The following is a 15,669-nucleotide window of genomic DNA, read 5'->3' as shown; positions in this document are numbered from 1 at the left end:
AAGCTGGGAATCAACTAAATATTTGTCTGAATTGTAGACTTCAACTCTTCACCCTGGATCAAAGGTGTCCTATTTGAAATGCAGAGTCCTACGGAAGCGTTGGTCAGGCTGGCCCCTCCAGGTGAATCCTCCTCACTCTGGCTGGATGTCTGGGAGGAGGTGGGAGAAGTAGGTGGTAAAAGGGAGGGAAAGCTACATGTAGAGCTTTCTCTTTCTCGAAACAGGCTAGACTGATTAGTGCGTTTCCACCTTTTGACCATAAAGGCTTGCATTTATTATTTTTCCCTCGAAGACACTGTTTCTCAACTTTAAAAATTATTGTTTGCCTAAGGAGAAAAGTTAAATTCAGTTTGAATTCTCTTTAAGGAGAAAAATGAAATACTAAGGCATAATGATTCTGTGGGGTAGTGTTGAACCTTGGAGGACTCCAGACTCTTTTCTTTTTCTTTTTAAAATTGAGATACAATTCACATACCATGAATTTCATCCTTTTAAAGTGTATAATTACAATTCAGTAGTTGTGCAGTCATCACCACCATCTAATTCTGGAACATTTTTATCACCCCCCCGAAAAAAAAATTGTGTACCTATTTGCAGTCACTCTCCAGTGGTCCTGTCCCTGGGAGCCACTAATCTACTTTCCAACTCTACAGATTGGTCTGATTTGAATATTTCATACAAATAGAATCATATAAGATGTGACCTTTAGTGACTGGCTTCCTAGACTTAGCATAATGTATTCAAGATTCATCTACATTGTAACATGTATCAGTTCTTCATTCCCTTTCATGGCTGAATAATATCCCATTGTATGGATATATACATTTTATTTATCCATTTATCTGTTGATGGACATTTGGGGTATTTCTACTCATTGGCTATTATGAATAATGCTGCTATGAACACTTGTGTACTTGTGTTGTGTGTAGATGTATATTTTTAGTTCTCTTAGGTATATACCTAGGAGTGGAATTTCTGGGTTCTTTGGAAACTCTGTTTAGCTTTTTGAGGAACTGATGAACTCTTCTAAGGAGGGTGCACCCTGTTACATTTCTACCAGCAGTGTACTGGGGTTCTGATTTCTCAACATCCTCAACATTTGTTATTGTCCATCTTTTTTTTTTTTTTGGCCACGCTTCATGGCATGTGAGATATTAGTTCCCTGACAGGGACTGAACCCGATTGGCAGTGAAAGCATGGAGTCCTAACCACTGGACCACCAGGAAATTCCCTATTGTCCATCTTTTTGATTTTAGCCATCTTAGTTGAGGATGAAGTATCTCATTGTAGTGATTTTTTTTTAAAATTTATTTTTGGCTGCGTTGGGTCTTCGTTGCTGCATGCGGGCTTTCTCTAGTTGCGACGAGCCGGGGCTACTCTTCGTTGCAGTGCACGGGCTTCTCATTGCAGTGGCTTCTCTTGTGGAGCTCGGGCTCTAGGCGTGCAGGCTTCAGTAGTTGTGGCACACGGGCTCAGTAGTTGTGACTTGCGGGCTCTAGAGCGCAGACTCAGTAGTTGTGGCACACGGGCTTAATTGCTCCACGGCACGTGAGATCTTCCCGGACCAGGCCTCGAACCCGTGTCCCCTGCACTGGCAGTCGGATTCTTAACCATTGCGCCTCCAGGGGAGTCCATCTCACTGTAGTTTTGATTTGCATTTCTCTAATGACGAATGGTGTTGAGCATCAAGTGCTATTGCCACTTGTATATTTTCTTTGGGGAAATGTCCAGTCAGATCCGTTGCCCATTTTTAAATTGGGTATTTGTCTTTTTATTGTTGAGTTGTGGGAATTCTTTATATATTGTGGATACAAATCTCTTATCAGATACATGATTTGCAAATATTTTCTCCCATTTTGTGGGTTGTCTTTTCACTTTCTTGAAAGTGTTCTTTGAAGCACAAATTTTTTTAAAAAATAAATTTATTTATTTAATTAATTTATTTTTGGCTGTGTTGGGTCTTTCTTGCTGCCCGTGGGCTTTCTCTAGTTGCGACGAGCGGGGGCTACTCTTCGTTGTGGTGCACAGTCTTCTCATTGTGGTGGCTTCTCTTATTGCGGAGCACGGGCTCTAGGCACATGGGCTTCAGTAGTTGTGGCTCTTGGGCTCTAGAGCGTAGGCTCAGTAGTTGTGGCGCATGGGCTTAGTTGCTCTGTGGCATGTGGGATCTTCCTGGACCAGGGCTCTAACCCGTGTCCCCTGCATTGGCAGGAGGATTCTCTCTCTTTTTTTTTTTTTTTTACGGTACACGGGCCTCTCACTGTTGTGGCCTCTCCCATGGCGGAGCACAGGCTCTGGACGCGCAGGCTCAGCGGCCATGGCTCACGGGCCCAGCTGCTCCATGGCATGTGGGATCTTCCCGGACCAGGGCACAAAACGGCGTCCCCTGCATCGGCAGGTGGACTCTCAACCACTGCGCCACCAGGGAAGCCCCTGGTAGGAGGATTCTTAACCACTGCGTCACCAGGGAAGTCCCACTCAAAAATTATGATGAAGTCCAAGTTATTTATTTTTTTCTTTTGTTGCTTGTACTTTTGGTGTCTTATCTGAGAAACCAGTGCCTGATCCAAGGTCGTGACGATTTATCTATGTTTTCTTCGAAGAGTTTTGTAGTTTTAGCTCTTACATTGAGGATTTGATCCATTTTCAGTTAATTTTGTACCTGGTAATACATGGTGTGAGATAGGGGTACATCTTCATTCTTCTGCATGTGGATATCTGGTTGTACCAGCATAGTTGTTGAAAAGATGATTCTTTCCCTTTGAGTTGTCTTGGGAACCTTGTCCAAAATCAATCATCTACAAATGTATATGTTTATTTCTATACTCTCAGTTCTATTCCATTGATCTATATGTTTATCTTGATGCCAGTTACCCTGACTTTTATTTATTTGTTTATTTATGGGCCCTGACTTTTAGCAGTGTTTTTTTTTTTTGGTACGCGGGCCTCTCACTGCTGTGGCCTGTCCCGTTGCGGAGCACAGGCTCCGGACGCACAGGCTCAGCGGCCATGGCTCACGGGCCCAGCCGCTCCGTGGCATGTGGGATCCTCCCGGACCGGGGCATGAACCTGTATCCCCTGCATTGGCAGACGGACTCTCAACCACTGCGCCACCAGGGAAGCCCGGCCCTGACTTTTAAATCCCAGGTTTCCTGGATAAGAAGTAACCTCAGGGCCAAAGTACCTTGGCTTGTGGGACTTCCCCTTACCTCTGTAGGTTCAGGATTTACCCTGGCATTTGGCCCAGAAGTTCTTCATTATCTAGTCAATTGTCCAGTGCTTTTGAAATGATGTTTTCTTTATTTATCCAGCATTTACTTATTTATTGCTGAGTCGGGTCTTAGTTGTGGCACTTGGGCTCTGTAGTTGTGGCACGGACTCAGTAGTTGCAGCACAAGGGCTTAGTTGCCCTGTGACACGTGGGATCTTGGTTCCCCGACCAGGGATTGATTCTGCGTCCCCTGCATTGGAAGGCAGATTCTTAACCACTGGACCACCAGGGAAGTCCATATCCAGCATTTTAAAATTGTTTTCAGCAAGAGTTAGTTCTAAAAACCTAACCTAACAATATAAAAAATGGAATTCAAAAATATATATCTCTGATCATGAAATTTGGGGCAGGACATCCCTGAGAAGATTTTGGGAAGTAGGGAAATTATTCATGGCATCTTGGAAAAGGACCACTATATTCAATATTGCTTTTAAAGCCACATTCTAATAATAGCAGTTTCCATTAATTAAACACTTTTTCTGTCCCAAGCTTTCTACTGGGGGCATTACATAAACTCTTTAATTTCATTAACATAACAAACCCATACAGTGATGCGTACTATCATTATTCCTGTTTTATGAAATGAAGAAGCTGAGACTTGAGAGGTTCTGAGACGATTAGCAGAGTTTGACCCAGACCCAGATCTAGGGCTCCAGAGCCAGGCTCCCAACCCCAAGGGGCTCCCCTTCTTGTCCCAGTCTCAAATTTTTTCATAAACACTGGAAGGCTTAAAGCAGGGGCCCCCAACCCTTGGACCACTGACCGGTACTGGTCCATTGCCTGTTAGGAACCAGGCCACACAGCAGGAGGTGAGCGAGCGGTGGATGGGCGAGTGAAGCTTCATCTGTATTTATAGCCGCTCCCCGCCGCTTGCATTACTGCCTGAGCTCCGCCTCCTGTCAGCATTAGGGTGAGTTGTATAATTATCTCATTGTATATTACCGTGTAATAATAATAGAAATAAAGTGCACAATAACTGTAATGTGCTTCAGTCATCCCGAAACCATCCCCCCTACTCCGGTCCGTGGAAAAATTGTCTTCCACGAAACTGGTCCCTGGTGCCAAGAAGTTTGGGGACCGCTGGCTTAAAGGACTGAGCTTTGTCTACTCTCATTTTCCCTGTCCCCCTTGTGGTGGAAATGTGAACTGCGACAGGCCGGAGCTCTCTGGAGACAGTTGCTCTCACATTCAGGAATCAATGGGAAGCATGTTTAAACTTCTGATTCCTGGGCTGCAACTCCACAGAGTCTGAAGCACCAGACAGAGAGTAGTGCCCAGAAACATGAAGTTTTCATCTGCTCCCGGGGAGTTCTGTTGCAGTGGGTCTTGGACCCCACTTTGAGAAAAGCTGATCTAAGGGTGAATGAATATCCATGAATCATTGGATATTGCGGGCTTGTTCTCTCTTATATCCTGTTAGTGAAGGGCAAGTTTATGTCTTTCCAGTATGTAGGGAATGGCCCTTTCCCCTTTTAGTCCCTTGAAAAGCAGTTAAGACTTTAATTACTTTTAAATGAGAGAGTACATCTAGTGCTGTTAGGTAGAAATGAGAATGTTTGAACCAGGACATCTTTGATGTTAAAATGTACTATCCAGTAATTCATTGTTTGACTGTAATATAGTGGTGGGAGTTGAAGGGAAAAGTAAAGTATCTGGTTATTTTAGAGAAGAAAAATCTCATCCTGCCTTTCTTCCTCCTCCCTCACCCACTTCTTCTCAGATTGTGAAGTGGTCGGATTGTTGCTTGCCGTTAGCTTGCAGACCTGGGGATCCTTATCAGTTAATCGCCAGAGCAAGTGTGGATGACTTCAGCAAGCTGGGAGTGGCGTTCCTTGAAGATAGACTCCAGGTGGCTAATGGACTGATACCCCAAAAGATCGTTTGTAAGTCATCTTAGGAAATGTTTTCATCATAGCAGTATGCCATTAGTCATGAGCTTAAGGACTGCTGTTTGGTATGACTTAAGGGCAATGCTTATCCGCAGCTTAATTCAGCCAGCAGTTTGGATAGAACCATAATAGTATAACATTCATACGTGTGTCAGTTATTTTTTTTGAGGTGCTTATCCCTGACTATATCATTAGTGCTTTTCAAATTCTTAAACAAGGATTTCCCATAATTGCATTGTTCATGAAATGGCATGCAAATTTAGAACCCATATAATATTTATTTCACACACTCTAATACAGTATAACTGGTTTCTAGACCATAGTTCAACTGAATGGAAGGCATAGCCAGTGTTACTATGAAGTTCTAAATCTAACAGTTTTTTTAACTTAAAACATATATACTACATCATTTTGGGACACATCTTTTTTCAGGAAACATGCAAAATTTTCTTCCTGAATTAGGCTTAAAAGTAGGATTTCCATGTCCATGTAAGTCTTTTTTATGTCTATGTATACACATATATAATTTTAATTAATTAATTAATTAATTAATTTCACTCCCGGTGGCGTTGGGTCTTCGTTGCTGCGCACAGGCTTTCTCCAGTTGCGGAGAGCAGGGGCCACTCCCCACTGCGGTGCACGGGCCCCTCACTGTGGTGGTCCCCCCACCATTGCGGAGCACGGGGTTCAGGCACATGGGCCCCAGCGGTTGTGGCACGCAGGCTCAGTAGTTGTGGCTCGCGGGCTCTGGAGCGCAGGCTCAGTAGTTGTGGCTCATGGGCTTAGTTGCTCCGTGGCATGTGGGATCCTCCCGGACCAGGGCTCAAACCCATGTCCCCTGCACTGACAGGTGGACTCCCAACCACTGCACCCCAGGGAAGCCGATGTACACATATACTTTTAAAATTTTATTTTATTGAAGTATAATTGACTTACAAGGAAGTTTTCTTTTGTATCTTGAGCCAATGAGTGTCACCAGCTCTGGAAATGTGCGAAAATCACTTCATTTCCCCATTGGCCATGTGCATGTGCCTAATACCATGCCAGATGTTTAGCAAGTGCTCAGTTAATGTTTTTTGAATCAGTGATTGTAAACTTATATTCCATACATGGGTCAAGACACTGGCAAGATCCTTCTCCCCGGTTGATCCAATGAAGTGTCCTGAGAGTGGCTTTTTCCTGGGGTGTGCGTGGATAGACTCTAGCTATGTGCCTTGTTTTTGAGTTCCATTATCCTATAGGAGACTGATAGCCACAAAATTGAATCTATAAGCAAGTGGACAAAATCACCTCTCCGAATCTCACTTTCTTCACCAGACAATAAGGGGGTCTGAGGTGTTCCGGTCTGTACGGGAAAGGTGTGGAAACGTGCGAGTTTACTCGGGATTGTCAGGGGCACTCCCCTAGCAGGTGGGAGCAGCTACGTGGTTCCCAAAGGAGGCCTCAGAGGTGGGGGTGGGGGGAATGAGGGCTGCGCTGGAATGTAGGTCGTGCAGCGCAGAGAGCGCCCTGAGGTTCTGAGCTGAGCTGCGTGACCAAGCGGAGGGTTGATGGCTTGTCTTCTCTGTTCTCTTTAGCTGTCCACTTGCACGACTCTGCTCTGAAGGAACTTAAGGACCAGGCCTCAGACACGCCAGCCCAGCTCCTGGAGCCCCAGCCGGAACCTTCTGTTGAGGGCAAGCCTGAGCTGGAGGCTATGGAGCACGTTGGCAGAGAGGACCACCAGGTTCTGGGTTCCGCACCCACGCCGGGGCAAGGCGGTGCCCCTGGGGGCGAGCCTGCCGGGGAGAGCGACAGAGGCGTGGGCTCCGTCGAGCACTGTCACCTCCATCTTTCTAGCTGCCACGAGTGTCTGGAGCTTGAGAACAGCACCATCGAATCCGTCAAGTTTGCTTCTGCAGAGGACATTCCAGATCTTCCCTACGACTACAGCAGTGGTTTGGAGGGTATCGCGCATGACCTCTGCCCCAAGAGAGAACAGAGGAGGGTCAACCTCACGGGAAAGGCACCCAACATCCTTCTCTACGTGGGATCCGACTCCCAGGACGCCCTGGACCGGCTCCAGCAAGTCCAGTCAGCTCTGGCCGACTGCGTGGACACCAACTGTTACACTCTCTACCACCTGCCGCTGGAAAGTGCTCTCAGGGACCCATGGCCGGACAACTGCCTGTTGGTGGTCATTGCCACGAGGGAGTCCATCCCTGAGGACCTGTCCCGGAGGTTCATGGCCTATCTTTCTCAGGGAGGGAAGGTCCTGGGCCTGTCATCGCCCTTCACGCTTGCTGGCTTCCAGGTGACCAGGAAGGCCGCACTGCAGGACACAGTCCAGAGCTTGGTTTTCTGCAAGGCGGACTGGAGCCAGGTGAGGCTCAGCGTCCTGAGCAGCGGCTGCGTTTACGAGGGGGGCCCCGGGGAGCCGCTCAGCCTGGGCAAGCTCCAGGGCCACCTGGACAACAAGGACGAGGACAGGCTGATTGTGCAAGTGCCTTTCGGAACACGTGGAGGAGAAGCTGTTCTTTGCCAGGTACGCAGGCCGGCATCCGTGTCAGGATCTTTGGGTCTCTTTGATTGGATACGCTCTCGAAGGACGGACTTTGCAAGGTTGGAGAGTCTGTGTGCTGGGGTGGGGGTCCTTCTGACTTTTGGCTGGGAATTTCTGCTGATGGTGAGTAGCAGGCTTTCCTGTGGATATCCTGTTTCACCAAAATACTTGTGATGGAGGAACGAGGCAGAAGGCATTATGGCTAATTAAAGATTGCTGGTTAACCAAGAATTAGCCAAAACTTGTTTCTTGTCTTGATCTATACACTGGTAATACTCCTTCTAAAATCCATCAGTCCCCACTCTCTTGCCTCAAAGCACACTTCAGTTAATATAATCGAACTGTTATTTAATGAAGGGAATTGAGTGCCTTGGGGTGGTAATTGCAAACAGTAGTAACTATCGCATTAAAACATTGTCAGCGGTTTCTGTGACTGCGCACCAACTGCTGGGATAGTGAGTGTGGAAAACACCTTCAGGTCCTCAGTTCCTTTATGATTTGTCAGTCTTAAAATCTAAGTGTTGAGAACAGTTTCAAATAAGAGAATATTGAAGTGATTTCGATTTATAGCAAATGAATACGTAGGTAAGAAAAAATGGAAACAGAGATAAAAGGAAAATTTTACTTCCCTTCCCGTGCTAAGGGGGCTCCTTTGGTTCATCTGCTGTTTCTCTCTCCCCCCACCCCCACCCCGCATTCTTTTTCTTTTGAGCTTTCTGTTTGTTTAAGCAAATGGTAGCAGAATAGACTACTTCAGAATTCTTGATCATTTACTGCAAATCTTTTAAAGCCTTTGGGCAAAAGTTTTTTTTTTCCTTTTTGAATATTTACTTATTTAGCTGCTCTGGGTCTTAGTTGTGGCATGCAGGATCTTTCAGTGGTGGCATGCGGGATATAGTTCCCTGACCAGGGGTTGAACCTGGGCCCCCTGAATTGGGAGTGTGGAGTCTTAACCACTGGACCACCAGGGAAGTCCCCGGGCAGAAGTTTTTGTTAGAGTTTAGATGAACACTCATCCTTAAGCATTTGATGATCTTATGATTATTTTTTACTTTTTGGCTGCACTGCACGGCATGTGGGATCTTAGTTCCCTGACCAGGGATCAAACGTGCGCCCCCTGCAATGGAAGTGCGGAGTCTTAACCACTGGACCGCCAGGGAAGTCCCTGATGATCTGATGAGAAGACTAAGTAGATGTAGATAGTTGCCCAGAATGGTTCCCAGGATGAGTGTTAACAGATTTTGTTTCGTTATAAGGATCTTTTTATTGAGTCAGCGAATTGTTTCCTTTTTTTTTTTTTGGTATGGTTTCATTTCATATGCCGTGCGTCTCTCCAGCCCTCCTAGAAATTAAGTCTCTTGGGTTTTCTGACCAAACATTCTTTAAGGCGGCATGAACGTGTTCGCAGATGAACATGTACAATGCGTGTTCATCGCAGATGAAGATGTACAGCGCAAGCAGGTTTCATGTGGGCTGCAAACTACATGAATTAGTTTTTGGAGGCCTAATGAAGTTCCTCTTATCTTTTTGTCTGCAAATATGGTAACTATAGTAACTCAGAAAATCCACTTAAAAACCTGACTTCCTAGAGCCTCATTTCAGCTTTCAGCCGTGCATTTGACCACCCCTGTACACAGACTTGTACTAGAAAATTGATTCAGCACTGTGGGCGATCCACTTCTCCGAGTTACATAGCAAATCTGCTTGCTGTGCCATTTAAATTGACCCCGTTACTGTCATAAAATTTGATACGCATGCTTTGCCCTAGGATAAAAGGCAACATGATGCAGCTTCAAAAATCAGATGCAGGGGATTAGAATGTCATTTTTAATTTTAAATGACTTCCAGTCTCTGTGTGACAGGGTCACTGTTTTCTCCTCAGGCTTGTGTCACTACCATACCTTGCTGCCAAGATCAACCAATAAATATTAGCCCAGGCTGGTTAGTTTCCTCTTTCCCTGTTCAATTTCATAGTCTTCATTTTTGTAATAAATGGGGCAATGATGTAACCCAGTAAGAGGAGGACTTCAAGGACAAAACAAACCACAGCTGCTCAGTAGGTGGTGGTCTCACAGCCAGGGAGCTGACACGGAGACCTTAGGCAAGGCATTCGTCGTTGTACAGAAAAAAGGAAATTTTGATGGACTTTTCTGCTGATCAGATTTGCAGGGAAAGCTTAAGGCTGTGGGTTAATGCTGACATTCGATGTATCAAATGGACCAGGAGTTGGGCATGAAGTTGTGCAAATAGAGCCTGTGAAATGGATTTGAAATATTTTGTGTTCTTATCAGCTTAGCACATAGCAGAAGTGGTTCTACTTTTATGGCAGAGTTTCTCAACCATGGCACTGTTGAGATTTCGGACCGGTTCCTCCTTTGTCGTGGGGTCATTTTAGCAGCACTGCCTGCTAGATGCCAGTAGCACCCACCATCCTGTCTGTGACTGGAGACGTTTTTAGTTTTGGCTTTGGGGCTTGTCTAAATGCCTTAATTTTAGACGAAGCCAGGTTACAGAAATGGGCCCATCACTATGGTAACAGCATCACAGCCAGAGGACCAGGAGGGGGCGTGTGGCACACACATGCGCTGGTGGCCGTTTTTTTTTTAAGAAGATGTTGGGGGTAGGAGTTCATTCATTTTATTTATTTATTTTTGCTGTGTTGGGTCTTCGTTTCTGTGCGAGGGCTTCCTCTAGTTGTGGCAAGCGGGGGCCACTGTTCATCGCGGTGCGTGGGCCTCTCTTGTTGCGGAGCACAGGCTCTAAACACGCAGGTTCGGTAGTTGTGGCTCACGGGCCTAGTTGCTCCGCGGCATGTGGGATCCTCCCAGACCAGGGCTCGAACCCGTGTCCCCTGCATTGGCAGGCAGATTCTCAACCACTGCGCCACCAGGCAAGCCCTGGTGGCCGTTTTGAGGTGCAGAGCCAGACGGCCTCTCTTCTCGCTGCTGTTGTGGAAGCACCTGACCTTGAAACCGACAATCACACTTCGCCCACAATGTCGACAGCTGTGCTTTCTCTCACCTCCTGGAATCCGGAGGCCTGCTCGTAGGGGGAGCTCTCCTTTTCATCCTCGGCATCTCTCACTTGTGACAGGGACTTCTGTAGCACCCTACCCTGGGTGTATTCACTCAGCCCAGGGAGTACATTGGCCATTAACCACACTCGCCCCCCTCCTTGGGCCCAGGTGGGGACAGAACTTGGCTCTTTTGATTTCTGCCACACGTAAGAGGTAATCTCCGGACAGTCACGTGCTCAGGTGAATTAAACGTGACCCGTTGCCATGCTGACCGTCCGTCCCAGCACTGGCTTTGACCCCTGGAGATGAGAGGCACACGTTTTGGGTAAGAATGCACGGTAGAAGGACACACAGTAGGATTCATATACCTTAAAGGAGTTCGCTTTTATGCCTCCTTCCTTTCCTAGGGCTGTTTAGAGGACAGACTCCCCTGCTGCTCGTGGGCAACAGGCTCGGTTGTGGGTGAAGCAGGCAGCCCTCAGCTGGCCCTCTGGAATGTGGGGACTCTGCTGGACATCCTCTGCAAACTTTTCAGATTGGCTTCAACTTTCAACAATTGGATTGTTTTAGATGGTATATTTGGGCAGTATTTTTGTTTTGGTTAAGACTTGAGTGGGAATTGAGAGATTTTAAGTTGCCTGAAGGCTGACACTATACTTTTTTAAAATAAATAAATAATTTATTTATTTATTGTTGGCTGCATTAGGTCTTTGGTGCTGCGCACGGGCTTTTCTTTAGTTGTGTCGAGCGGGGGCTACTCTTCATTGCGGTGTGTAGGCTTCTCATCGCGGTGGCTTCCCTTGTTGTGGAGCACGGGCTCTAGGTGCGCGGGCTTCAGTAGTTGTGGCTCACGGGCTCTAGGTGCGCGGGCTTCAGTAGTTGTAGCGCACGGGTTTAGTTGCTCCGCGGCATGTGGGATCTTCCCGGACCAGGGCTCAAGCCCCTGTCCCCTGCATTGGCAGGTGGATTCCTAACCACTGCACCACCAGGGAAGCCCCTAGCACTATACTTTTCATTTTATTATAATGTTCTTATAACGTCAGCCGGGTGCTCTGCAGGCAGTGGAATCCCACAGCTGACCCCTGGCAAAAGCAAAGTAAAATAAAACATGGTCAGTTTTGCCCTTCTGAGTACTGAGTGTTCTGGCATCCTCCAGGCGCTAATGCCCAGTTAAAATCTCATCTCAACAGAGCCAAAAGTTCTAGTACCTTCCTTCATACCAAAACACAGACCATTGATAGGAAGGTTCTAGTTTGAGTCAGCTAGAAGTTCTGGTATGTTGGGATCTCAGTTCCCTGACCAGGGATTGAACCCACGCCCCCTGCAGTGGAAGTGTGGAGTCTTAACCACTGGACTGCCAGGGAAGTCCAAGAACTACTTTAATTTTAACTGTACAACAAAGCCTGAACTAAATACATGAAATTCCAAGTCTTATCAGGTGAAGGAGGGAGGTGGGGCAGCCCTTTCTCGAGTCCGCCAAATCCCATTCCTCTATGTGTATTCCTGCAAACACTCTTAAAGCGGTGACTAAGGCCACTCCTGTCCCCAGGAGTTATGACCAGTAGGTGGAATAGAAGCTTCGAGCATGACCCACTGTGCCTCCCCCAGTTCAGCAGCAACTGTACTTGGGTCCTCAGCACAACAGTGTTCCTAAACGTTTGTCATCGTTTAACCGAGTTAAGTGACTTGCCCAAGGTCCCATGACTGATTAGTGATAAAATTCGGGACCTGGAAAGTTACTATCCGGGGTCATTTCCACCAGATCTTTTCAGCCACGATTTTTTTTTATTATTTTATTTATTTATTTTTTTTTCAGCCACGATTTTAATGGGCTCCCGCAAATCTTTTTTTTGTTTGTTTTTTTTTGTGGTACGCTGGCCTCTCACTGTTGTGGCCTCTCCCGCTGCAGAGCACAGGCTCCGGACGCGCAGGCTCAGCGGCCATGGCTCATGGGCCCAGCCGCTCCGCGGCATGTGGGATCTTCCCAGACCAGGGCACAAACCCGCGTCCCCTGCATCGGCAGGCGGACTCTCAACCACTGCGCCACCAGGGAAGCCCCCCTCGAATCTTTTTATTGCTTGTGGTTCCCTACCAAATATTCAGGTTCCAGGTTTATATACTGTTGATAGTTAGAAGGATTCATGTTCAAGTTTTCAGAAAAAGTAGTAAAGCCACTGCTTTTCTTTACGTCGCTAAGTGCCTCTGTTTACATCGTGGTGTCTTTTTTCCTCAGGTGCACCTGGAACTACCTCCCAGCTCTCCAGTAGTGCAAACACAAGAGGATTTTAACCTGCTCAAATCAAGCAATTTTAGAAGATACGAAGTCCTTAAGGAGATCCTGACGACGCTTGGCCTAAGCTGTGATGCAAAACATGTTCCTGCCTTAACGCCTCTTTACTTGCTGTCGGCAGCTGAGGTGAGTGCTCGGCTGGGAAGGGACCTCCTCAGGTGCCCTTCTTCCAAACGGTGACCCTTCCCTCAGTCGTTGCCTTGCAGTGGGTTTCAATTTTGTTTTCTGTTTTGATTTTCCATTTCTATTTTGACTTCAGGTTTTGAAACCGTCTTAAAGTTGTCCAAGTATAACTAATTTCTTTGGTGTTTTATGTAAGGGAGGGAGAGAAGAACATTGGAGTTTAGAGGGAGTTGTGTCTTAAAGTTATGTGGCCCATTCCACTTGAGGGGGGAAAAGGTCACTCTTCTATGTGTCAAGAGTGTATTTGGAAACCGCAGTTTATTCAGTTGGGATTAAAAGCCTTGGTTTTGATTTGGACCTTCCTCAGGGAATCTTTGGATGGGGAAATCACAACTTTTGTTTCTTTTGTGCTGAAGTCTGCCATCTTGTGGCAGAAGGGGCTCTGGATTTCAGTTGATATCTTTTACTTCTGTGTAAAGGGAAAATGTCATGGAGTTGGGATCCTATGTATTCAGGAATTTTCCTGGCCTTTTGTCTGCATTTGATGTCTGTGGCTGCTACCTGGTTGGGCAGGTTGCCACATTCTCCAGGTGTGTCTTCTCAATCTTTTTGCTTTGCCAAGCTGTCAATTTCTTGTTGATTGTGGTAAATTATTTTGTGGGACTATCTCTGTCTCCCCTAAATGGGGAAATTTGTGAGTTTAGTGATGTAACTGTATAGTTTCAGCAAATACCTAATAGTCCAGGTGACTCTAAGCACCAAACTTCCCTGCTTTACCTGGAAAAGAACAAATTATACCCTCTCTCCGAATCGTTTTAAAAGAGGAGGAATTCTCTTTTGGGTTATTCTCTGTCCCTTAGCAAACTTACTTTTCAGAAGAGACTAGAGCTATGAGTTCTCTGGGTGGGATGTGCTCACTTGGGGGAAGACATAGAATCTGAGAGCATTTAGGATTTGGAAACCTTACAGAATTATTTGAGGACTAGATGAAATTGTATATATGGAAGTTCTGTGTAAATTGTATTATTTAAACCTTAGTCCAGGGACTTCCCTGGTGGCGCAGTGGCTAAGAATCTGCCTGCCAATGCAGGGGACACGGGTTCAATCCCTAGTCCAGGAAGATCCCACATGCCACAAAGCAACTAAGCCCGTGCGCCACAACTACTGAGCCTGCGCTCTGGAGCCCGTGAGCCACAACTACTGAAGCCCGTGCGCCTAGAGCCCGTGCTCTGCAACAGGAGAAGCTACTGCAATGAGAAGGCCATGCACCGCAACAAAGAGTATCCCCCCGCTCACCGCAACTAGAGAAAGTCAGTGCGCGGCAACAAAGACCCAACACAGCCACAAACAAACAAAAAACCCCATTAAACACCTTAGTGCAATTATTATTATTATGTTATTGGTGTTGTTGGGAGATTGAATAAGTTAAAAGTGTATAATGTGCCTAATAATGGCCTGGTGCCTGGTCTAAAACGACTAAGTAATTTTTTTTTTTTTGGTAAATTTATTTATTTTATTTTACTTATTTTATCTTTGGCTGTGTTGGGTCTTCGTTGCTGCGCGTGGGCTTTTCTCTGGTTGCGGCGAGCGGGGGCTACTCTTCGTTGCTGTGTGCAGGCTTCTCATTGCGGTGGCTTCTCTTGTTGTGGAGCACGGGCTCTAGGTGCACGGGTTTCAGTAGTTGTGGCACGTGGGCTCAGTAGCTGTGGCTCGTGGACTCTAGAGCACAGGCTCAGTAGTTGTGGCACACGGGCTTAGTTGCTCTGCGGCATGTGGGATCTTCCCGGACCAGGGCTTGAACCCATGTCCCCTGCATTGGCAGGCGGATTCTTAACCACTGCGCCACCAGCGAAGCCCTGCCCTCTTCTTAATGGGTGTTCTTGGGGATTAATGGTATGACTTTTGTTTGCACCTTCGTCTCAGGCCTCAAAGCTCCACATCATTTATCTCTGTTTTATGTGTTAATAGAAGGAGAAGCAACAGCTCTGTTCTGTGATTTATTAAAAAGTATCAAAATAAAGCCAGTCCTCAGAGCTTCAACACTTCAAGAGGACCCATTTATAGACCCCCCTACCTTGGAGGGATGGGGCAGAGCCTTTAGGGTGAGGGTTTCTGGTCCCTAGGGGAGGTGGCTGTCACTCTCCTAGACCTTCTCTCTCCCTCCTTTCCTGAGCGTGGAGGGCTGAGGCTGGACTTGTGAGGGCTGCCTGCCTGCTCTGAGGTCAGGGAGCAAGCTAGACCCAGGCTCGCCCCTGGCAGTGCTCCCTGACCTTTCCCGTGAGTTCTTGTCATCATGCTCGTCTTGGGACTTGGGCCTCCTGACTCTTGGACGTCGCAATGGAGAGGAAAGAGCGACCTGCTCTCTTGTTATTGTCCTGTGAGCAGAGGTTTGGAATTCTAGGTTTTCCCATCTCCTTTAGAATGGGCATAACCTGAAATACCTAAGGCTTTGTATTGTGTGTCTGTGTGTGTTACAATACACAGTAGATGCTTCATATTTTTGTCCTTCTGGCTCTTTAAACTGCCTGGGGGTGGGAG

The 15,669-nt window shown here is 46.6% G+C and overlaps 1 protein-coding gene across 4 annotated transcripts in view; it reads left to right on the top strand.

Annotated features, from left to right (window-relative positions):
* Positions 1-15,669, top strand: part of HLCS (holocarboxylase synthetase) — a 195,055-nt gene that overhangs the window by 13,940 nt on the left and 165,446 nt on the right. For all 4 annotated transcript variants that reach the window (XM_033856052.2, XM_033856053.2, XM_073804490.1 and 1 more), the window contains exons 3-5: positions 4,992-5,154; positions 6,738-7,684; positions 12,952-13,134. In XM_033856052.2, the coding sequence (XP_033711943.1) occupies positions 4,992-5,154; positions 6,738-7,684; positions 12,952-13,134 (1,293 nt within the window). The remainder of the gene's footprint in view (positions 1-4,991; positions 5,155-6,737; positions 7,685-12,951; positions 13,135-15,669) is intronic.

Source organism: Tursiops truncatus, chromosome 4 (genome assembly GCF_011762595.2).
Source record: "Tursiops truncatus isolate mTurTru1 chromosome 4, mTurTru1.mat.Y, whole genome shotgun sequence".
Classification (NCBI taxonomy): Eukaryota; Metazoa; Chordata; class Mammalia; order Artiodactyla; family Delphinidae; genus Tursiops; species Tursiops truncatus.
Note: the sequence above shows the minus strand (reverse complement) of the source record. Positions and strands in the feature narration are given on the sequence as shown.